We start from the raw sequence: 23498 nt of genomic DNA on the forward strand, positions 1-23498 counted from the left end.
AACTCCTTATTAGTTTAGTACAACTGTCTTACTTATCATAACACAAAAAAATGAAGTTGTATTACTGTCTATGAATTTCAGAGCGGTAACAAATTACATTTCCCCAGCCCCATCCCTATTTTAGGGCCAGGATTGACATTTCAGATTTTGCCTTTAATGTTCACTTCCCTGTTATACCCCCAGCATGCAGTGAGCTGATCACCCCAGCATTGGACCGTAAACCGACCAGCTTTGTGGCGGTCAGCTGTACCACTCCTCCCCAGGCCTTCTGGACCAAACATGCTCAGACAGAGATCATAGAGGTAGAACCACACCCAGAGATGGGCAGTATTTCTGTTACATGTATTCAAAATACATATTTAATTACTTCTGAACAACAATCTAATGTATTTTGTAACTTTTCTGTACTATTCTTTATAGGGGTTCACAATTTTGTGGCCCCCTTTCACCCTGCATTGGTATCAGAAGGCTGATGGCACTAGGGTTTGATAAGAGTGTCTGCTAAATGACCTAAATGTAAATGTAAAAAAATTAACGCTTGTAAAGCATGCTGGATAGGATTATAATGAGCTCTGCCCCCAAAACAAGGCCAATAATAATACCCAGTGTGCTTTGCAATTGTTCATTTTCACATTTAGCAGACACTCTTACCCAGAGCGACTTACAGTCAGTGAATTCTCTCTCTCTCTCTCTCTCTCTCTCTCTCTCTCTCTCTCTCTCTCTCTCTCTCTCTCTCTCTCTCTCTCTCTCTCTCTCTCTGTCTCTCTAGGGTACTAGTAATCCTATCTATCTGAGCAGTATAGCGTTCTTCCAGGACTCTCTGATCACTCAGCAGACCCAGGTCAAGCTATCTGTGTACGACGTCAAGGACCGCTCCCAGGGCACGGTACGAAATATCACCCTCAAAAACTACTCCAACTCCCCCACTACATTCAACTGCCCAAAACCTCACAACCTTCCAAAATCTTCAACCCCAAACTAATCAAACACTCCACTCCCAGATGTACCTGCTAGGGTCAGCCATGTTCCCTGTGAAGGAGCTGCTGCAGGACAAACACCACAGACTCCACCTCACCCTCAGGTAACACACACACACATACACATACACACACACAACCTCCACATACATCCTCAACTATTGTTAAATAGTAGGGCCGGGTATGGGCATAAGAGCCTAAGTACTGTAGAGACACCTATTACTGTCTGTCCCCAGGTCAGCGGAGAACGAGCGCATGGGCAACATCACCATCATCGCCTGGCAGATAGAGGAGAGGAGGGAGCAGAGAGCCCCTGTCGCCCGGCAGGACACCATCAATGGCAGGGTGAGTAGCCTGGTCTGCTTCTTAATGAGGAAGGAAGACCGTAAGGTCAAAACTTAGTATAACCATATTATCTGATTTGTTTGAAGATGTACCACGGATTATGTACTGTAGACCTACTTTGTTAAATGTTTGTAGGATTATTTTTTGCCCCTTTTCCCCTTTTCTGGCTTACCTGTCTGTGTTCAGATCACTGTCCTCTGCTCGAGGCAAGCTAGGGACAGCCATATTGCTTTCACTTGTTTGGTGAATGGCCAAGAAGGACAAGGAGAAAGGTTAAATCCACATGGTAGAAATTCAGCCAGTCGGTTCAGGTTACTGTTCAAGTGAAGGGTATCCAGGATGAATCATACAATGAAGATGTCTGTTCCTTTTGTGTTTCTCAGATGGTTCTTCCAGTGGATGACAGCCTGACTGAGTCCGTGAACATCAGGGCCAAGTCTGCGTCTCTGTGCAAAGACACACTGCTGAAGGCTGGTGAGTGTGTGTTCCAGTGTGTGTCAGTCAGTGTGTGTTTCTCTATTGGCAAGTGTGTGTTTGTCTGAAAGGGCAATTCCGCCACTTTTCAACCTCATATTTATTATCTCCAGCACCAAAACAGTGTATGTGAAACAGCACATTTCTATAATCTGTGGTGAAAAAAAAAACAAAGGTCCTAAAAAAATGCTTCTCTGTGACATCACAGGGTAGGATTAAAAGTAAAAAATTAAATAAAATAATGCAATTTTCAAAACCGGCAATGAGTTTCTAGCCAGAGGGAGGGTATTTTCTTGATTGAGACATTTTCACAGACATGTTCAATCTATCCTCGTCCCAGTCTGTAATCCCACCATATTTAAAACTGACCACCATTGTCCCTGTTCCCAAGAGCTCCAAGGTAACCTGTCTAAATGACTATCACCCTTTAGCACTCACATTTGTAATTATGAAGTGCTTTGAAAGGCTGGTCATGATACACATCAACACCATCATCCCAGACACCCTAGACCCGCTCCAATTCGCATACCGCCCCAACAGAACCACAGATGATGCAATCTCAATTGCACTTAACACTGCCCTCTCCCACCTGGACAAGAGGGGAAATAACTATGTGAGAATACTGTTAATAAACTACAGCTCAGCTTTCAACACCATAGTCCCCTCCAAGCTCATCACCAAGCTAGGGACCCTGGGACTTAACCCCTCCCTCTGCAACTAGATCCTGGACTTCCTGACCACAGGCCCAGCCTTCAACACGGGGCCCCTCAGGTGTGTGTGCTCAGTCCCCTCCTGTACTCCCTGTTCACCCACGACTGCGTGGCTACGCACGACTCCAACACCATCATCAAGTTTGCTGATGACATGGTGGTGGCAGGCCTGATCACCGATGGCGATGAGTCAGCCTACAGGGAGGAGGTCAGAGACTTAGCAGTGTGGTGCCAGGACAATAACCACTCCCTCAACGTCAGTAAGACCAAGGAACTGATCGTTGCCTATAGGAGAAAGAGGGGAGAGCACGCCGCCATCCACATCAACGGGGCTGTTGTGGAGCGGGTCGAGAGCTTCAAGTTCCTTGGCGTCCACATCACACATCACATCACCTCTCCTTCCAGTTCTCTGCTGCCAATGACTGGAACGACCTACAAAAATCTCTACAACTGGAAACACTTATCTCCCTCACTAGCTTTAAGCACCAGCTGTCAGAGCAGCTCACAGATTACTGCACCTGTACATAGCCCATCTATAATTTAGCCCAAACAACTACCTCTTCCCCTACTGTATTTTTTTTTTTTTTTTTTTTTCTCCTTTGCACCCCATTATTTCTATTTCTAGTTTGCACTTTCTTCCACTGCAAATCTACCATTTCAGTATTTACTTAGCCACCATGGGCTTTTTTGCCTTTACCTCCCTTATCTCACCTCATTTGCTCACTTTGTATATAGACTTATTTTTCTACTATATTATTGACTAGGTTTGTTTTACTCCATGTGTAACTCTGTGTTGTTGTATGTGTCAAACTGCTTTGCTTTATCTTGGCCAGGTCGCAATTGTAAATGAGAACTTGTTCTCAACTTGCCTACCTAGTTAAATTAAGGTGAAATAAATAAGGACTTAACATGGTCCACATACACCCCCCCACAGCCGTGAAGCGGGCACGGCAGCACCTCTTCCCCCTCAGGAGGCTGAAAAGATTGGGCATGAGCCCTCAGATCCTTAAAATGTCCTACAGCTGCACCATCAAGAGCATCTTGACTGGTTGCATCACCGCTTGGTATGGCAAATGCACCGCCCTTGATCTCAAAGCTCTACAGAGGGTTGTTCGGACAGCCCAGTACATCACTGGCGGGGAGCAATTACTTTTTCACACAAGGGCATTGGATGTTTTATAACTTTGTTAATGAAGTAAATTAAATAAGTATGTAATTGTTGTCTATTTTTTCATTCAGGTTCCCTTTATCTAATATTAGATTTTGGTTGAAGATCTGATAACATTCGGTATCAAAAATATGTAGAGAAAATTAGAAAGGGGGCAAATACTTTTTCACGACACTGTACATACACATTACACATGCACACTCACACACACATTTACACTAATTTACTGCTGCTACTCTTCTTTATTTTACTATTATTATTATCTATCCTGATGCCTAGTCACTTTAGCCTGCTTTCATTTACATATCTATCTCAAATACCTTGTACCTCTGCACATTGATCTGGTACTTCCTGTATGTAGTACCATTCTTGTGTATTTTATTTTATTCCTCTGTGTTCCTATTTTATTTATATTTTAAGACTCTGGGGCATTTCACATTAAAGTCTACACCAGTTGTATTCAGTGCATGTAACAAATACTATTTGATTTGATTTGATTTCCACATCACCGTGAATCTCAAAGTGTTAAAAAAAATATATGTTTTAACTTTCGATGATGTCATCGGGTAGAACTTTTTAACAATTTTTGTTCCACAAAACATAGAAATGCGCTGTTTTCACATATGTAGACACTGGTATTGTGCTGGAGATAATGAACATTTGCTTGAAAGTGTTGAAATTGCCCTTTAAGTGTGTGTTTTAATGAGATAGTATGTATGTCCTTCTCTATTCATAGCATACTCCTAGGTTCTAATTCTCAGAGTAAAAAACTATACGGACACTATGAAAGCTTAACCAAGTTTTATTCTTCCCAGAGGGTCAATACAGCTGCATTCAGACAAAACATGTTTCCACCAACACAAGTATATATATACTCCAATTTAGATGCACTCCTTCTCTCCAACCCTTACATCTGTTATGGTTCGACAGGAAGATGAAGTGATGGGGTAATAAACTGTTCCTCCTCCCTTAAGGTGACCTGACCTGACCTGACCTCAACCCCCTTGATGCCTAATCCAAAGTTCTCCACCCATATCACCTATAGCACTCCCTTAACTGCCTCTCCTCTAACCAGCACATTCCAAAGCCATCTGGCTCCTACAGATAACCATTTAACTTCTGATGTGAAAACCAGTCTCTTTCACTCATCAGACACTATAGTATTACTTCTGATGTATCATGTCTCTAGTATAACAATGTTCAAAGTTTAACCCAGAATCTAACAATACAGACAGTTTACAGATTTAGGAATTATGACTGTATCCCACTGCTGGCTTGCATTTGAAGTTAAGCAGGGTTGGTCCTGGTCGGTCACTGGATGGTAGATCAAATGCTGCTGGAAGTGGTATTGGAGGGCCAGTAGGAGGCACTCTTTCCTCTGACCTACAAAAAGTATCCCAATGTCCCAGGGCAGTGATTGGGGACATTGCCCTGTGTAGGGGCAATTCCTCTCCCCTGTAACTATTCCCCAGGTTGTTGCTGTAAATGGGAATGTGTTCTCAGTCAACTTACCTGGAAAAATAAGGGTTAAATCAAATAAATGCATTTAATAAATTATGTAATGAATGATTCATTGATGTATTGACTAGTGTTTTGCTGTGCTGTCAGTGTTTGGTGGCACCATGTCTCGTATGTACCGTTTCCCCACCACGGACGGGAACCACCTACGTATCCTGGAGCAGATGGCTGAGAGTGTCCTCTCTCTACACATCCCTCGGCAGTTTGTCAAACTACTGCTGGAGGAGGACGCTGTCAGGTACGCTGCTATACACTGTTAAAATGAAGTGCTTTGTAACGCAAAAACTAATGGCAACTGAGCTGCCACCAAGGTGAAGGAGACAAAATATTAACTCTGTTGGAGTATTGAAACACATCATCCTGAGAGATTTTTAAACATTACATGGCGTGTGTAACAAATCAAATTAAATGTTATTTGTCACATGCGCCAAATAGAACAGAATAGAACCAACAATAGAACCAACAATGCAGTTCAATAAATAGAGTTAAGAAAATATTTACAAAATAAACTAAAGTAAAAAATTAAAAGTAACACAATAAAATTACATAATAACAAGGCTATATACAGGGGGTACCGGTACCAAGCCAATGTGCGGGGGTACAGGTTAGTCGAGGCAATTTGTAAAGTGACTATGCATAGATAATAAACAGTGAGTAGCAGCAGTGTAAAAACAAGGGGAGAGAACTGTCTATGACTTAGGTGACTGGAGTCTTTGACAGTTTTTTGGGGCTTCCTCTTACACCACCTAGTATATAGGTCCTGGATGGCAGGAAGCTTGGCCCCAGTGATGTATTGGGCCATACACACTACCCACTGTAGCGCCTTACAGTCAGATGCCGAGCCAGATCACCAGATGGTGATCCAAACAGTCAGGATGCTCTCGATGGTGCAGCTGTATAACCTTTTGAGGATCTGAGGACCCATGCCAAATCTTTTCAGTCTCCTGAGGGGGAAAAGCTGTTGTCGTGCCCTCTTCACGACTGTCCTGGTGAGTTTGGACCAGGATACTTTGTTGGTGATGTGGACACCAAGGAACTTGAAACTCTTTACCCGCTCCACTACAGCCCCATCGATGTGAATGGGGGCGTATTCGGCCCTCCTTTTCCTGTAGTCCACGATCAGCTCCTTTGTCTTGCTCACATTTTGGGAAAGGTTATTGTTCTGGCACAACACTGCCAGGTATCTGACCTCCTCCCTATAGGCTGTCTCATCGTTGTCGGTGATCAGGCACACCACTGTTGTGTCGTCAGCAAACTTAATGATGGTGTTGGAGTCGTGGGTGAAGAGGGAGTACAGGAGGAGACTAAGCACGCACACCTGTTGGGCCCCGGTGTTGAGGATCAGCGTGGCAGATGTGTTGTTGCCTACCCTTATCACCTGGGGATGGCCGTCAGGAAGTCCAGGATCCAGTTGCAGAGAGAGGTGTTTAGTCCCAGGGTCCTTAGCTTAGTGATGAGCTTTGTGAGCACTATGGTGTTGAATGCTGAGCTGTAGTCAATGAACAGCATTCTCACATAGGTGTTCCTTTTGTCCAGGTGGGAAAGGGCAGTGTGGAGTGTGACTGAGATTGCGTCAACTGTGGATATGTTGCGGTGGTATGCGAATTGGAGCGGGTCTAGGGTTTCCGGGATGACGGTGTTGATGTGGGCCATGAGCAGCCTTTTACAGCACTTCATGGCTACCGACGTGAGTGCTACTGGGCGGTAGTCATTTAGGTAGGTTACATTCAAATTCTTGGGCACAGGGACTATGGTGGTCTGCTTGAAACATATGTGTATTACAGACTCGGTCAGGGAGAGGTTGAAAATGTCAGTGAAGACACTTGCCAGTGCATGCTCTGAGTACACGCTTTGGTAATCTGTCTGGCCCAGCGGTTTTGTGAATGTTGACCTGTTTAAAGTTCTTCTCACATCGGCTACGTAGGGCATGATCACACAGTCGTCCGGAATAGCTGGTGCTCTCATGCATGCTTCAGTGCTGCTTGCCTCGAAGTGAGCATAGAAGGCATTTAGCTCGTCTGGTAGGCTTGCGTCACTGGGCAGCTCGTGGCTGTATTTCCCTTTGTAGTCCGTAATAGTTTGTAAGCCCTGCCACATCCGACAAACGTCAGAGCCGGTATAGTAGGATTCAATCTTAGTCCTGTATTGACGCTTTGCCTGTTTGATGGTTCGATTGAGGGCATAGTGGAATTTTATATAAGTGTCCGGATTAGTGTCCCGCTCCTGAAAGATAAAGCTCAGTGCGGATGTTGCCTGTAATCCATGGCTTCTGGTTGGGATATGTACATATGGTCACTGTGGGGACAACGTCGTCAATGCACTTATTGATGAAGCCGGTGACTGGGGTGGTATACTCCTCAATGCAATTGGATGAATCACGGAACATATTCCAGTCTGTGCTAGCAAAACAGTCCTGTAGCATTGCATCCGCATCATCTGACCACTTCGTATTGAGAGAATCACTGGTACTTCCTGCTTTAGTTTTTGCTTGTAAGCAGGAATCAGGAGGATATAATTATGGTCAGATTTGCCAAATGGAGGGTGAGGGAGAGCTTCGTATGCGTCTCTGTGTGTGGAGTAAAAGTGGTATAGGTTTTTTCCCTCAATTTGCACATGTGACATGCTAGTAGAAATGAGGTAAAACTGATTGAAGTTTGCCAGCATTAAAGTCCCCGGCCACTAGGAGCGCCGCTTCTGGATGACCATTTTCTTGTTTGCTTATGGCCCTATGTTGCTCGTTGAGTGTGATCTTAGTGCCAGCATCAGTTTGTGGTGGTAAATGACGGCTACGAATAATATAGTTGAGAACTCTCTTGGTAGATAGTGCGGTCTACAGCTTATCATGAGGTACTCTCCCTCAGACAAGCAATACCTAGAGACTTCTTTAATATTAGACATCGCCCACCAGCAGTTATTGACCAATAGACACACCACAGCCCCTCGTCTTACCTGACTTAGCTTCTCTGTTCTCCTAATACGCGGAAAACCCAGCCAGCTCTATATTATCCATGTCGTCATTCAGCCATGACTCGGTGAAACATAATATATTACAGTTTTTAATGTCTCGTTGGTAGGATAGTCTCGACCGTAGATCATCTAGTTTGTTTTCCAGTAATTGCACGTTGGCCAATAGAACTGATGGTAATGGCGATTTACTCACTCGCATACGAATCCTAACAAGGCACCCCGACCTTTTCCCTTGGTATCTCCGCCATTTCACGCTAATGATGGGGTTTTGGGCCTGTTCTCCGGAAAGCAGTATATTCTTCCCGCCTGACTCATTAAAGAAAAAATCTTCCTCCAGTTGGATGGTGAGTAATTGCTGTTTTGATGACCAGAAGCTCTTTTCGGTCATAACAGACGGTAGCAGCAACTTTATGTACAAAATGAGTTACAAACAATGCGGAAAAACAAACAAAATAGCACAGTTGGTTAGGAGCCTGTAAAACTGCGCTATTATTACATTATTATTACACCACTTAATAAAGAGTTGAGCAACACCTTGCCAGGGACTGGGAGCATATACAGTACTCATTCAAGGGTTTTTCTTTATTTTTACTATTTTCTACATTGTAAAAACAATGAAATAACACATATGGAATCATGTCGTAACCCAAGAAGTGTTAAACAAATCTAAATATATTTTATATTTGAGATTCTTCAAATTAGCCACCCTTTGCCTTGATGACAGCTTTGCACACTCTTGGCATTCTCTCAACCAGTTTCATGAGGAAGGCTTTTCCAATGGTCTTGAAGGATTTCCCACGTATGCTGAGTACTTTGTGGTGGCTTTTCCTTCACTCTGCGGTCCCACTCATCCCAAACCATCTCAATTGGGTTGAGGTCGGGTGATTGTGGAGGCCAGGTCATCCGATGCAGCACTCCATCACTCTCCTTGGTCAAATAGCCCTTACACAGGCTGGAGGTGTGTTTTGGGTCATTGTCCTCTTGGAAAACAAATTAAAAACAAGCGCAAACCAGATGGTATGGCATATCGTTGCAGAATGCTGTGGTAGCTATGCTGGTTAACTTCTTACGGGCAGGTGGGACAGTAGAGTCCAACCTGGCCAACATCACGGTGAAATTGCAGAGCGCGAAATTCAAAAATACAAAATTCAAATATTTAACATTCTTGAAAATATATGTGTTATACATCAAAATAAAGCTTAACTTCTTGTTAACCCAGCCGCTGTGTCAGATTTCAAAAAAGCTTTACAGCGAAAGCAAACCATGCGATTATCTGAGGACAGCGCCCCGCATACAAAGACATGAAAATCATATTTCAACCAGGCAGGTGCGCCACAAAAGTCAGAAATAGCGATATAATTAATGCCTTACCTTTGACGATCTTCTTCTCTTGGCACTCCAAAATGTCCCAGAAACATCACAAATGGTCCTTTTGTTCGATAATGTCCTTCTTTATGTCCCAAAAATGTCAATTTATTTGGCGCGTTTGATTCAGAAATACACCGGTTTCAACTCGCCCAACATGCCTACAAAGTATCTAATAAGTTACCTGTAAACTTGGTCCAAACATTTCAAACAACGTTCCTAATCCAACCTCAGGTACCCTAAAACATAAATAATCGATAAAATTGAAGACGGAATAAACTGTTTCTAATACCGGATAAAAAGAATGTGAAGCGCGCTCCAGATCACGCCACCAAAACGGTAGAGTCCACCTGGAGTGACACTTACAATGAATAGGACTACTTCTTAATTTCTCAAAAGAAAAACATCGAACAATTTCTAAAGACTGTTGACATCTAGTGGAAGCCATAGGAACTGCAACCAGGTTCCTAATAATAAGGGTATCCCATTAAAAAACTTTGGAAAATCCTATGACCTCAATTTACTTTTCACCTGGATGGTTTGTCCTCGGGGTTTCGCCTGCCATATCAGTTATGTTATACTCACAGACATTATTTTAACAGTTTTAGGAACTTTTGAGTATTTTCTATCCAAATCTACCAATTATATGCATTTCCTAGCTTCTGGGCCTGAGTAACAGGCCGTTTACTTTGGGCACACTTTTCATCCGGAGGTGAAAATACTGTCCCCTACCCAGGAGAGGTTAAGTGTGCCTTGAATTCTAAATAAATCACTGACAGTGTCACCAGCAAAGCACCCCTACACCATCACACTTTCTCCTCCATGCTTCACGGTGGGAACCACACATGCAGAGATCATCCGTTCATCTACTCTGCATCTCACAAAGACACAGCGGTTGGAACCAAAATTTGGACTCATCAGACCAAAATACAGATTTCCACCGGTGTTTCTTGGCCCAAGCAAGTCTCTTCTTATTGGTGTCCTTTAGTCTTCTCTGAACAGTTGATGTTGAGATGTGTCTCTTACTTGAACTCTGTGAAGCATTTATTTGGGCTGCAATCTGAGGTGCAGTTAACTAATGAACTTAACCTCTGCAGCAGAGGTAACTCTGGGTCTTCCTTTCCTGTGGCGGTCTTCATGAGAGCCAGTTTCATCATAGCGCTTCATGGTTTTTGCGACTGCACTTTAAGAAACTTTCAAAGTTCTTGAAATGTTCCATATTGACTGACCTTCGTGGCTTAAAGTAATGATGTGCTGTTGTTTCTCTTTGCTTATTTGCGCTGTTCTTGCCATAATTTGGACTTGGTCTTTTACCAATCAGGGCAGTCTTCTGTATACCACTCCTACCTTGTCACAACACAACTGATTGGCTCACATTCATTAAGAAGGAAAGAAATTCCACAAATTAACTTTTAACAAGGCACACCTGTTAATTGAAATGCATTCCAGGTGACTACCTCATGAAGCTGGTTGAGAGAATGCCAAGAGTGCGCAAAGCTGTCATCAAGGCAAAGGGTGGCCACTTTGAAGATGCTCAAATATAAAATATATTTTGAATTGTTTAACACTTTTTTTGGTTATTACATGATTCATGATACATGATATGTGTTATTTCATAGTTTTGATGTCTTCACTATTATTCTACAATGCAGAACATAGTCAGATAAAGAAAAACCCTGGAATCAGTAGGTGTGTCCAAACATTTGACTGGTGCTGTACATGATAATTTAGTGTGTTGATGCTCCCTTTTACATGCACTGAAACCCCAAAAAGTGTTTTCACAACATTCTCTTAAAAACACAAATATTCAGATTGAACTACACAATCATGGTGTATTGAGTCTTTTTACTTTTACAGTGTACTACTTTGTGTGTGTGTGTGTGTGTGTGTGTGTGTGTGTGTGTGTGTGTGTGTGTGTGTGTGTGTGTGTGTGTGTGTGTGTGTGTGTGTGTGTGTGTAGGGTGTGTGAACTGGAGGAGTTGGGGGAGTTGTCTCCATGTTGGGAGAACCTGCGGAGGGAGATTATTGCTCAGTACCAGACCATCATCCTCAGCTACCAGGAGACCATCGGCGACCTACACGAATATAAAGGTTAGCGCCATACTTTATAGAACATTACACCAACATTCCAGAAAACACAACAATCCTGCTGGACTGCACCTAAACATTTTAAAAACATATTATTAATATCAGTGTTGTTAGTACAAGTGTTAACAACACGGGGGGGGGGGGGAGTGGGATGCATGCCAGCAAAACCATTACACAACACAAAACAATACATGAATTGCACTATAACGGTGACAAACAGTGCCCACAAACTGTTAGGGCCTACATAAAGCTGTCCCAACAGCAGAGTCCCTCCCAACAGCAGTCCCAACACCTTACCACTGCTACACCTGCCTATCAGCGGAGCCTTGTCTGGCAGCGAAACAGTTCATTCAGCTTCATTTACTGCCTTTTAAAAAAACATAGCTGATATGGCTGACAAATGTGGTTTCTAATGACAATTAAGATGTACAAACTATGGCATAAGGGGACTACAAGCTGATAAAAGGCCATCCCTTATTTCGATTAAGACATTAATGAGCGAGCTAGGATGGACGTAGTCAATATAACTATTTGTTCAGCACTTTTGAAATGTACACCAACAGAATTCAAAACAGTGTTCTCCCTGTACAAGTCAGAACTGTAAGATAAATAAAGGGGGCTTATAAGCAGACAATGAAAGCTCTTACAATATTTGATGATTACATTTCTCTAAAACAGGTTATAGGCTACATGTGCACCACCAAGTCAGAACAGTAGGTGAAATTAAGAGGCGTATATAGAGCAAATTATTAGGGTGAGGCACATGGGCTACTAACAGCTTACTACACAACATACACTTAGTATTACTTTCTTAGCTACAGTATACATATCTCCCTGGCATATTACATAATTTATGCAGTAGCATACAATACAATACATTTTTGGACTCACCTTGTGATGTGCTCACTTGAACAGGACGTCCTTCGTGGGAAAATTTTGTCATCAAAGTCTGGCATTCTCTGGATTTATGGTGCTTTCAAAACAACTGGGAATTCCCCAAAAAAACAAGGTTGAATCATGATGACGTCATTGATTTTCAGGTCGTAGCTCTAGAAAGAGGCCGGATTTACAACTCCGAGTTGGATGACCGTTTAAAACGTATTTTCCCAGTCAGAGCTCATTTATTTCCAACTTCCCAGTTGTCTTGAACTCACTGAAGTCAAGTTTTTGCAGTACAAGTTAACAGTTGTTTTGAGCGAGGCACAAATCATGCTTCATTGACAGCATGGCCAATGATGAATGTTTATCATTCAACATCATAAACTTGGAAAAGAGCCCCTTAATCCCAGATTTGGGACCACACAGCCACTCCACTGAATAGCAGGCTAGTGATTGCTTTGCAATTTTTGCAGTTAGCCACTGTCACTAATTCCTTCCAAACCACTCATTGTTGAATTTACGATTTCCAACTTGTTGTGTAATGTTTATGTCCAATGGCCGATGAGCACTGATACGTTTTATCTTCATTATTTATATTCATATGACAAGGATAAAAAGGATTTGCCAGCAGATTGACTTGATTCATGATGATGACTGCTAGCTAAGATTTTGAAAGTATGATGTTGACATGATCAGTCCAATCAAAGCTATTGTACATATGAAGTGATTTGACGTCATTTTATCTGTGGCCAATGATCTTGAGCCTTCTTGGATGGGCACTTCTAATGTAACTCTATGGCATCACCCAAGGGGCTAGAATATTCTAGCTCTCCCCTTAGACTTGGCGGTGACGTAGTGTCCCCATGAGTTACAGAACACTGAGCCAATCACGGCGCAACGCTCCGTATTTTCTGCTGGCTTGCCCCACCACCACAGAAAGCACTGAGATAGGCTGAAACACCTGCATTTTGGAGCTGCCTTTGCCCAACCTGCTCTGAATGATGGGTCGCCACTGACTGCAATGATTAGCCTTATAAATGGCATGCCAAATTCATGGTATTTTATATGAACTTTTACATTTGGTCATCTAACATATTCATAACATAAATCAAAAGACAATGTCCAAATGTTAAAGTTTATATAAAATATAATTAATTCGGCATTCAATTTATAGGGCTATGCAATGATATGCTATAACATGTCACTACAGATATATCAGAAACCTGCTACATTAGCACTGTTAGTACTATAATATAATATTTAATATCACTAATGCGTCAGTAACATACAGAAAGAGACCATCAGCAACATGCAAAAGTACAATAGTTGGCATCATCATAACATATCCATCCTACTCCTCTTCCAGGTCCCTCCTTTAAGTCCAGTACTCTGAAAGCAGAGAAGAAGCTGGAGTTTATCCCCACTAACCTACACGTCCAGAGGATGAGAGTACAAGGAGAGTCTGGCTATGGTAGGGAACCTGTTATATCTATCAGTCTCTATGGTAGGGAACCTGTTATATCTATCAGTCTCTGTGGTAGGGAACCTGTTATATCTATCAGACTCTATGGTAGGGAACCTGTTATATCTATCAGACTCTGTGGTAGGGAACCTGTTATATCTATCAGACTCTATGGTAGGGAACCTGTTATATCTATCAGACTCTATGGTAGGGAACCTGTTATATCTATCAGTCTCTATGGTAGGGAACCTGTTATATCTATCAGTCTCTATGGTAGGGAACCTGTTATATCTATCAGTCTCTATGGTAGGGAACCTGTTATATCTATCAGTCTCTATGGTAGGGAACCTGTTATATCTATCAGTCTCTATGGTAGGGAACCTGTTATATCTATCAGTCTCTATGGTAGGGAACCTGTTATATCTATCAGTCTCTATGGTAGGGAACCTGTTATATCTATCAGACTCTATGGTAGGGAACCTGTTATATCTATCAGACTCTATGGTAGGGAACCTGTTATATCTATCAGTCTCTATGGTAGGGAACCTGTTATATCTATCAGTCTCTATGGTAGGGAACCTGTTATATCTATTTGTCTAAAGGTGCTCTCTACCCCTTCAACTCCCTCTCCTCTCCCTCCTCCCTCCTCCTCCCTCTCTCCCATCTCTCCTCTCCCTCCTCCCTCTTCCTCCCTCCATCTCCCTCCTCCCTCTTCCTCCCTCCATCTCCCTTCCTCTCCTCTCCCAGACAGGACCTATGACGTAGTGACTATAGGTGCTCCAGCAGCCCACCACCAAGGCTTTAAGCACTGTGGTCTCCGGAAACTCATCCACAAGTTTGAGGAGGCTAGGAAACAGTGAGTCCATATTTTCTTGAGCGTATGGTTGGGGGACCTGAACAGCGTTTTGAATCATTTGTACACTGCAAATTCACCACAAAAAAGCTCAAACAAATATAGTATTTGACAAAAACATTTTTTTGTACGTTTTTTTGTTGTTGAGATTTCCTAAATTAAAATAACTTTGAGCTGATTTCCTGGTGATTTTACAGTCTTTTATGTCCAACACCGAAAAGGTGTATTAATATTTATTTGCTTAGAAAACTTGGGAAGCCAAATAAAATCAATTGGGAAACCCTGCTATAGCCAAATACATGAGTTCATGATTTAATTGTTATCATCAATTTTGATTTCTAACCTTTGATTGAAATGTCTCCTTTTTGCTTACTTTCTGATCAGCGCATATGAGGAGGAATGGTGAGATCTGTCACCTGCTCCGTTTATGTGTGCAGTCTCAGTGGATGTGTTTGTTTGTGTTCTGTATTACATCGTTTTAAACCAGCACATTTTCACCCTGATCTCTCTCTCATTCTCTCTATCTCTCTCTCTTTCTTTCTTTCTCTCCCTCTCACACACACACACACATATAAACACACACCTACCAGCAGTGCTGGGTCTGGCTCTAAGCCGGTGGCCTACCTGCCTCAGGATGTGGTAAGAGCGAAGGAGCTGATTGGTCAGATCAACACCTTGAAGACCCAGGTGTGCTACTACACCGAACGTTTGTCCCGCGCTGCCAAGGAACGCTCAGCCAACGCTCTGGAGAGAACCCTCGCCATCCTCTCTGAGAAGGTGTGAGAGGGGTAGAGAGGGAGGCAGGCGGGGAGGGAGAAGGAGAGAGGGGGAAGACAGAGGGGAGAGAAGCATTGAAACATGTATCTATCTATACAATCAATATGTATTTCACTGTATTAATACACACTATTACATATCCCTTGTCTCCTCCTCTCCCTGTCTCTCCTCTATCTCTATCCCCCTCTCCCTGTCTCTCCTCTATCTCTGTCCCCCTCTCCCTGTCTCTCCTCTATCTCTGTCCCCCTCTCCCTGTCTCTCCTCCATCTCTGTCCCCCTCTCCCTGTCTCTCCTCTATCTCTGTCCCCCTCTCCCTGTCTCTCCTCTATCTCTGTCCCCCTCTCCCTGTCTCTCCTCTATCTCTGTCCCCCTCTCCCTGTCTCTCCTCTTTCTCTGTCCCCCTCTCCCTGTCTCTCCTCTTTCTCTGTCCCCCTCTCCCTGTCTCTCCTCTATCTCTCTCCCCCTCTCCCTGTCTCTCCTCTATCTCTCTCCCCCTCTCCCTGTCACTCTTTCATCTCTCTCCTCCTCTCCTTGTCTCTCCTCCATCTCTCTCCCCCTCTCCAGACTCGTCAGTTGGTGACAGTTTGTGACTCTAAGCTGCTGTCCTCTGCCATCCTGGCCCTCTCTGCCGCCCGTCCAGAATACATTTCCCAGAAGGGCACTCCCTCCCCCTCATCCCTCACTCCTTCACCCTCTCCATCCCGCTCTCCCTCTCGCCACACTACCTCCCCCTCTCACCACTCTACCTCCCCCTCTCGCCACTCCATCTCCCCTCGCCACTCCGTATACCAGGAAGGAGAGGGGGGGAGAGACAAGCGCTCCTCCCTACAGGCTGACTGGCATGAGGAGAACTGGGTAAGATGACATTGATATATTTTGTTTAAGATTTGAGAATAACAACAATATTGTATAGAATTTATATAGAAAGTGTATTTCATATTTAATCTTTCATCCCTCTCGCTTTCTGTCGCTTTCAACCCCCCTTCAGGGGAAGGTATGGTTGAATGTGGATAAGAGTCTGGACTGTGTGATCCAGAGGGTGGACAGACTGCTGGCCAAAGACAGGCTGCAGAGTGACAGCAGCAGTGAGGATGTGTTCCTGGACGCTCAGCAGCAGACCAATGTCACTACTAAGAAAGGTAAACACGCACGCACACTTCATACAGTCAAATTAACTGACTGAAATTAGGCAGCTGTTAAAGTAAAATAGGTAAACTGATTGATTGGTTAATTGGTTTATTAATGTATTGTTTAATTGGTTGATTGGTTGATTAATGTATTGTTTAATTGATTGACTGGTTGATTGGTTGATTATTGTATTGTTTAATTGATTGATTGGTTGATTAATGTATTGTTTAATTGGTTGATTGGTTGATTGGTTTATTATTGTATTGTTTAATTGGTTGATTGGTTGATTAATGTATTGTTTAATTGGTTGATTGGTTGATTCATGTATTGTTTAATTGATTGACTGGTTGATTGGTTTATTATTGTATTGTTTAATTGGTTGATTGGTTGATTGGTTGATTAATGTATTGTTTAATTGGTTGATTGGTTGATTAATGTATTGTTTAATTGGTTGATTGGTTGATTGGTTGATTAATGTATTGTTTAATTGGTTGATTGGTTGATTAATGTATTGTTTAATTGGTTGATTGGTTGATTGGTTTATTATTGTATTGTTTAATTGGTTGATTGGTTGATTAATGTATTGTTTAATTGGTTGATTGGTTGATTCATGTATTGTTTAATTGATTGACTGGTTGATTGGTTTATTATTGTATTGTTTAATTGGTTGATTGGTTGATTGGTTGATTAATGTATTGTTTAATTGGTTGATTGGTTGATTAATGTATTGTTTAATTGGTTGATTGGTTGATTGGTTGATTAATGTATTGTTTAATTGGTTGATTGGTTGATTGGTTGATTAGTGTATTGTTTAATTGGTTGATTGGTTGATTGGTTGATTAATGTATTGTTTAATTGGTTGATTGGTTGATTGGTTGATTAATGTATTGTTTAATTGGTTGATTGGTTGATTGGTTGATTAGTGTGTTGTTTAGTTGGTTGATTGGTTGATTGGTTGATTAATATATTGTTTAATTGATTGACTGGTTGATTGGTTTATTATTGTATTGTTTAATTGATTGACTGGTTGATTAATGTATTGTTTAATTGATTGATTGGTTGATTAATGTATTATTTAATTGGTTGATTGGCTGAGTGGGTCAGGGGATAAAAGGGAATGTGTGTGAATCCCTTGAGGTATCCATGGAAACAGAGAAGTCTTCTGGATACACCCAGAATCGTCATCTTCATCTCGTTCTTCTTCTCTTCCTCCATCATCATCATCCTCATTGTCATCATTCCCTAATCTGACCATCACATGTCAGTCAAACCATGAAAGACAACAGCACTGTAGGTTCATGTCCAGTTTGACTCCTCCATATTGTAATATTGTTCTGTATTATTCTTTAACTAGCAGACATACACTCACAAATGCACACAGCACTCTGTCTTTAAAATAAATATGTTGTTATTATCTCCCCTTTAGACAGCAGCCCAGATGTAGAAAAGGAAAAGCCCTCCCCAGGTAAGAACAATAATGTGTGTGTGTGTGTGTGTGTGTGTGTGTGTGTGTGTGTGTGTGTGTGTGTGTGTGTGTGTGTGTGTGTGTGTGTGTGTGTGTCGTATACGTATGTGCGTGTGTGTATAGATATACTGTATAACCTCTCTCCTTTCTCTACCAGGTGAATGGATTGAGGCCTTGTACCCTCTCCTGACTACCCTGTCAGAGTGTGTGTCTCTGATGAGTGACAAGGCTAAGAAGTCCATGGTGTTCCTCCTAATGCAGGACAGTGCTCCCACCATCGCCATGAGCCTCACGCTACAGTACAGGAGAGATGTGGTCTTCTGCCAGACGGTGGGTTTACACATACACACATACACACACACACACACACACGCACACACACACATATACATATACACACACACACAACATCACGAATGCACACAAAATCGTTCACACATCGTACACAGATTCGTGTGCACACGCCAATTATATTAGTATGATTGATGTTCTACATCGGACATTATTATTTTTATTAAAGATGAATAGTTATATTGATGATGAATAGTTTTATTGGTGATGAATAGTTGTATTGGTGATTATATTGATGATGAATAGTTGTATTATTGATTATATTGATGATGAATAGTTGTATTGGTGATGAATAGTTGTATTGGTGATGAATAGTTGTATTGGTGATTATATAGATGATGAATAGTTGAAATTGATGATGAATAGTTGTATTGGTGATGAATAGTTGTATTGGTGATTATAAAGATGATGAATAATTGTATAGATGATTATATAGATGCTGAATAGTTGTATTGATGATGAATACTTGTATTGATGATTATATAGATGATGAATAGTTGTATTGGTGATTATATTGCTGATGAATAGTTGTAGTGATGATGAATAGTTGTATTGGTGATTATATAGGTGATGAATAGTTGTATTTGTGATTATATTGATGATGAATAGTTGTATTGGTGATTATATTGGTGATGAATAGTTGTATTGGTGATGAATAGTTGTATTGGTGATGAATAGTTGTATTGATGATGAATAGTTGTATTGGTGATTATATTGGTGATGAATAGTTGTATTTGTGATTATATTGATGATGAATAGTTGTATTGGTGATTATATTGGTGATGAATAGTTGTATTGGTGATGAATAGTTGTATTGATGATGAATAGTTGTATTGGTGATGAATAGTTGTATTGATGATGAATAGTTGTATTGGTGATTATATTGGTGATGAATAGTTGTATTTGTGATTATATTGATGATAAATAGTTGTATTGGTGATTATATTGGTGATGAATAGTTGTATTGGTGATGAATAGTTGTATTGATGATGAATAGTTGTATTGGTGATGAATAGTTGTATTGGTGATTATATAGATGATGAATAGTTGTATTGGTGATTATATAGATGATGAATAGTTGTATAGGTGATGAATAGTTGTATTGGTGATGAATAGTTGTATTGGTGATTATATTGATGATGAATAGTTGTATTGATGATGAATAGTTGTATTGGTGATTATATAGATGATGAATAGTTGTATTGATGATGAATAGTTGTATTGATGATGAATAGTTGTATTGGTGATGAATAGTTGTATTTGTTTGATGATGAATAGTTGTATTGGTGATTATATTGATGATGAATAGTTGTATTGATGATGAATAGTTGTATTGATGATGAATAGTTGTATTGGTGATTATATAGATGATGAATAGTTGTATAGGTGATGAATAGTTGTATTGATGATGAATAGTTGTATTGGTGATGAATAGTTGTATTGGTGATGAATAGTTGTATTTGTGATTATATTGATGATGAATAGTTGTATTGGTGATTATATTGATGATGAATAGTTGTATTGGTGATGAATAGTTGTATTGATGATGAATAGATGTATTGGTGATGAATAGTTGTATTGGTGATTATATAGGTGATGAATAGTTGTATTGATGATGAATAGTTGTATTGGTGATGAATAGTTGTATTGGTGATGAATAGTTGTATTGGTGATGAATAGTTGTATTTGTGATGAATAGTTGTATTGATGATTATATAGATGATGAATAGTTGTATTGATGATGAATAGTTGTATTGGTGATGAATAGTTGTATTGATGATGAATAGTTGTATTGGTGATGAATAGTTGTATTGGTGATTATATAGATGATGAATAGTTGTATTGGTGATGAATAGTTGTATTGATGATGAATAGTTGTATTGGTGATTATATAGGTGATGAATAGTTGTATTGGTGATTATATTGGTGATGAATAGTTGTATTGGTGATTATATTGGTGATGAATAGTTGTATTGGTGATGAATAGTTGTATTGGTGATTATATTGATGATGAATAGTTGTATTGGTGATTATATAGATGATGAATAGTTGTATTGATGATGAATAGTTGTATTGGTGATGAATAGTTGTATTGTTGATGAATAGTTGTATTGGTGATTATATGGTTGATGAATAGTTGTATTGATGATGAATAGTTGTATTGGTGATGAATAGTTGTATTGGTGATTATATTGATGATGAATAGTTGTATAGATGATGAATAGTTGTATTGGTGATTATATTGATGATGAATAGTTGTATTGGTGATGAATAGTTGTATTTGTGATTATATTGATGATGAATAGTTGTATTGGTGATGAATAGTTGTATTGATGATGAATAGTTGTATTGGTGATGAATAGTTGTATTGGTGATTATATTGGTGATGAATAGTTGTATTGGTGATTATATTGATGATGAATAGTTGTATTGGTGATTATATTGATGATGAATAGTTGTATTGGTGATATAGTTATTGATGATGAATAGTTGTATTGATGATGAATAGTTGTATTGGTTATTATATTGATGATGAATAGTTGTATTGGTGATTATATAGATGATGAATAGTTGTATTGATGATGAATAGTTGTATTGGTGATGAATAGTTGTATTGGTGATGAATAGTTGTATTGGTGATTATATAGATGATGAATAGTTGTATTGATGATGAATAGTTGTATTGGTGATGAATAGTTGTATTGGTGATGAATAGTTGTATTTGTGATTATATTGATGATGAATAGTTGTATTGGTGATTATATTTATGATGGATAGTTTTATTGGTGATTATTGTATTGATGATGAATAGTTGTATTGGTGATGAATAGTTGTATTGGTGATGAATAGTTGTATTGGTGATGAATAGTTGTATTGGTGATGAATAGTTGTATTTGTGATGAATAGTTGTATTGATGATTATATAGATGATGAATAGTTGTATTGATGATGAATAGTTGTATTGGTGATGAATAGTTGTATTGATGATGAATAGATGTATTGGTGATGAATAGTTGTATTGGTGATTATATAGATGATGAATAGTTGTATTGGTGATGAATAGTTGTATTGGTGATGAATAGTTGTATTGGTGATTATATAGGTGATGAATATTTGTATTGGTGATTATATTGTTGATGAATAGTTGTATTGGTGATTATATTGGTGATGAATAGTTGTATTGGTGATGAATAGTTGTATTGGTGATTATATTGATGATGAATAGTTGTATTGGTGATTATATAGATGATGAATAGTTGTATTGATGATGAATAGTTGTATTGGTGATGAATAGTTGTATTGTTGATGAATAGTTGTATTGGTGATTATATGGTTGATGAATAGTTGTATTGATGATGAATAGTTGTATTGGTGATGAATAGTTGTATTGGTGATTATATAGTTGTATTGGTGATTATATTGATGATGAATAGTTGTATTGGTGATTATATTGATGATGAATAGTTGTATTGGTGATTATATTGATGATTAATAGTTGTATTGGTGATGAATAGTTGTATTGGTGATTATATAGTTGTATTGGTGATTATATTGATGATGAATAGTTGTATTGGTGATTATATTGATGATGAATAGTTGTATTGGTGATTATATTGATGATGAATAGTTGTATTGGTGATTATATAGATGATGAATAGTTGTATTGGTGATTATATTGGTGATGAATAGTTGTATTGGTGATTATATAGTTGTATTGGTGATTATATTGATGATGAATAGTTGTATTGGTGATTATGTAGATGATGAATAGTTGTATTGATGATGAATAGTTGTATTGATGATGAATAGTTGTATTGGTGATGAATAGTTGTATTGGTGATGAATAGTTGTATTGATGATGAATAGTTGTATTGGTGATTATATTGATGATGAATAGTTGTATTGGTGATGAATAGTTGTATTGGTGATTATATAGGTGATGAATAGTTGTATTGGTGATTATATTGATGATGAATAGTTGTATTGGTGATTATGTAGATGATGAATAGTTGTATTGGTGATGAATAGTTGTATTGGTGATTATATTGATGATGAATAGTTGTATTGGTGATGAATAGTTGTATTGGTGATTATATAGGTGATGAATAGTTGTATTGGTGATTATATTGATGATGAATAGTTGTATTGGTGATTATATAGATGATGAATAGTTGTATTGATGATGAATAGTTGTATTGGTGATTATATAGGTGTTGAATAGTTGTATTGGTGATTATATAGATGATGAATAGTTGTATTGATGATGAATATTTGTATTGGTGATTATATAGATGATGAATAGTTGTATTGGTGATTATATAGATGATGAATAGTTGTATTGGTGATTATATAGTTGTATTGGTGATTATATAGGTGATGAATAGTTGTATTGGTGATGAATAGTTGTATTGGTGATTATATAGTTGTATTGGTGATTATATAGGTGATGAATAGTTGTATTGGTGATGAATAGTTGTATTGGTGATGAATAGTTGTATTGATGATGAATAGTTGTATTGGTGATTATGTAGATGATGAATAGTTGTATTGATGATGAATAGTTGTATTGTTGATTATATAGATGATGAATAGTTGTATTGGTGATGAATAGTTGTATTGGTGATTATATAGATGATGAATAGTTGTAATTGATGATGAATTGTTGTTTTGGTGATGAATAGTTGTATTGGTGATTATAAAGATGATGAATAATTGTATAGATGATTATATAGATGCTGAATAGTTGTATTGATGATGAATACTTGTATTGATGATTATATTGATGATGAATAGTTGTATTGGTGATTATATTGATGATGAATAGTTGTATTGATGATGAATAGTTGTATTGGTGATTATATAGGTGATGAATAGTTGTATTGGTGATTATATTGATGATGAATAGTTGTATTGGTGATTATATAGGTGATGAATAGTTGTATTGGTGATGAATAGTTGTATTGGTGATGA

The 23498-nt window shown here is 39.3% G+C and overlaps 1 protein-coding gene across 5 annotated transcripts in view; it reads left to right on the top strand.

Moving 5' to 3' along the window:
• Positions 1–23498, top strand: part of LOC106581879 (inositol polyphosphate-4-phosphatase type I A) — a 103497-nt gene that overhangs the window by 27477 nt on the left and 52522 nt on the right. Inside the window, exons 4-19 of one of the 5 annotated variants that reach the window (XM_045704573.1) lie at positions 184–302; positions 770–886; positions 1002–1081; positions 1214–1322; positions 1706–1796; positions 5283–5430; positions 11485–11615; positions 13858–13962; positions 14701–14809; positions 15191–15208; positions 15397–15583; positions 16148–16438; positions 16572–16722; positions 17849–18001; positions 18138–18176; positions 18334–18506. In XM_045704573.1, the coding sequence (XP_045560529.1) occupies positions 184–302; positions 770–886; positions 1002–1081; positions 1214–1322; positions 1706–1796; positions 5283–5430; positions 11485–11615; positions 13858–13962; positions 14701–14809; positions 15191–15208; positions 15397–15583; positions 16148–16438; positions 16572–16722; positions 17849–18001; positions 18138–18176; positions 18334–18506 (2021 nt within the window). The remainder of the gene's footprint in view (positions 1–183; positions 303–769; positions 887–1001; positions 1082–1213; positions 1323–1705; positions 1797–5282; positions 5431–11484; positions 11616–13857; positions 13963–14700; positions 14810–15190; positions 15209–15396; positions 15584–16147; positions 16439–16571; positions 16723–17848; positions 18002–18137; positions 18177–18333; positions 18507–23498) is intronic. The other 4 variants (XM_045704574.1, XM_014164319.2, XM_045704575.1 and 1 more) reach the window with 4 other exon arrangements.

This window comes from Salmo salar, chromosome ssa21 (genome assembly GCF_905237065.1).
Source record: "Salmo salar chromosome ssa21, Ssal_v3.1, whole genome shotgun sequence".
NCBI lineage: Eukaryota > Metazoa > Chordata > Actinopteri > Salmoniformes > Salmonidae > Salmo > Salmo salar.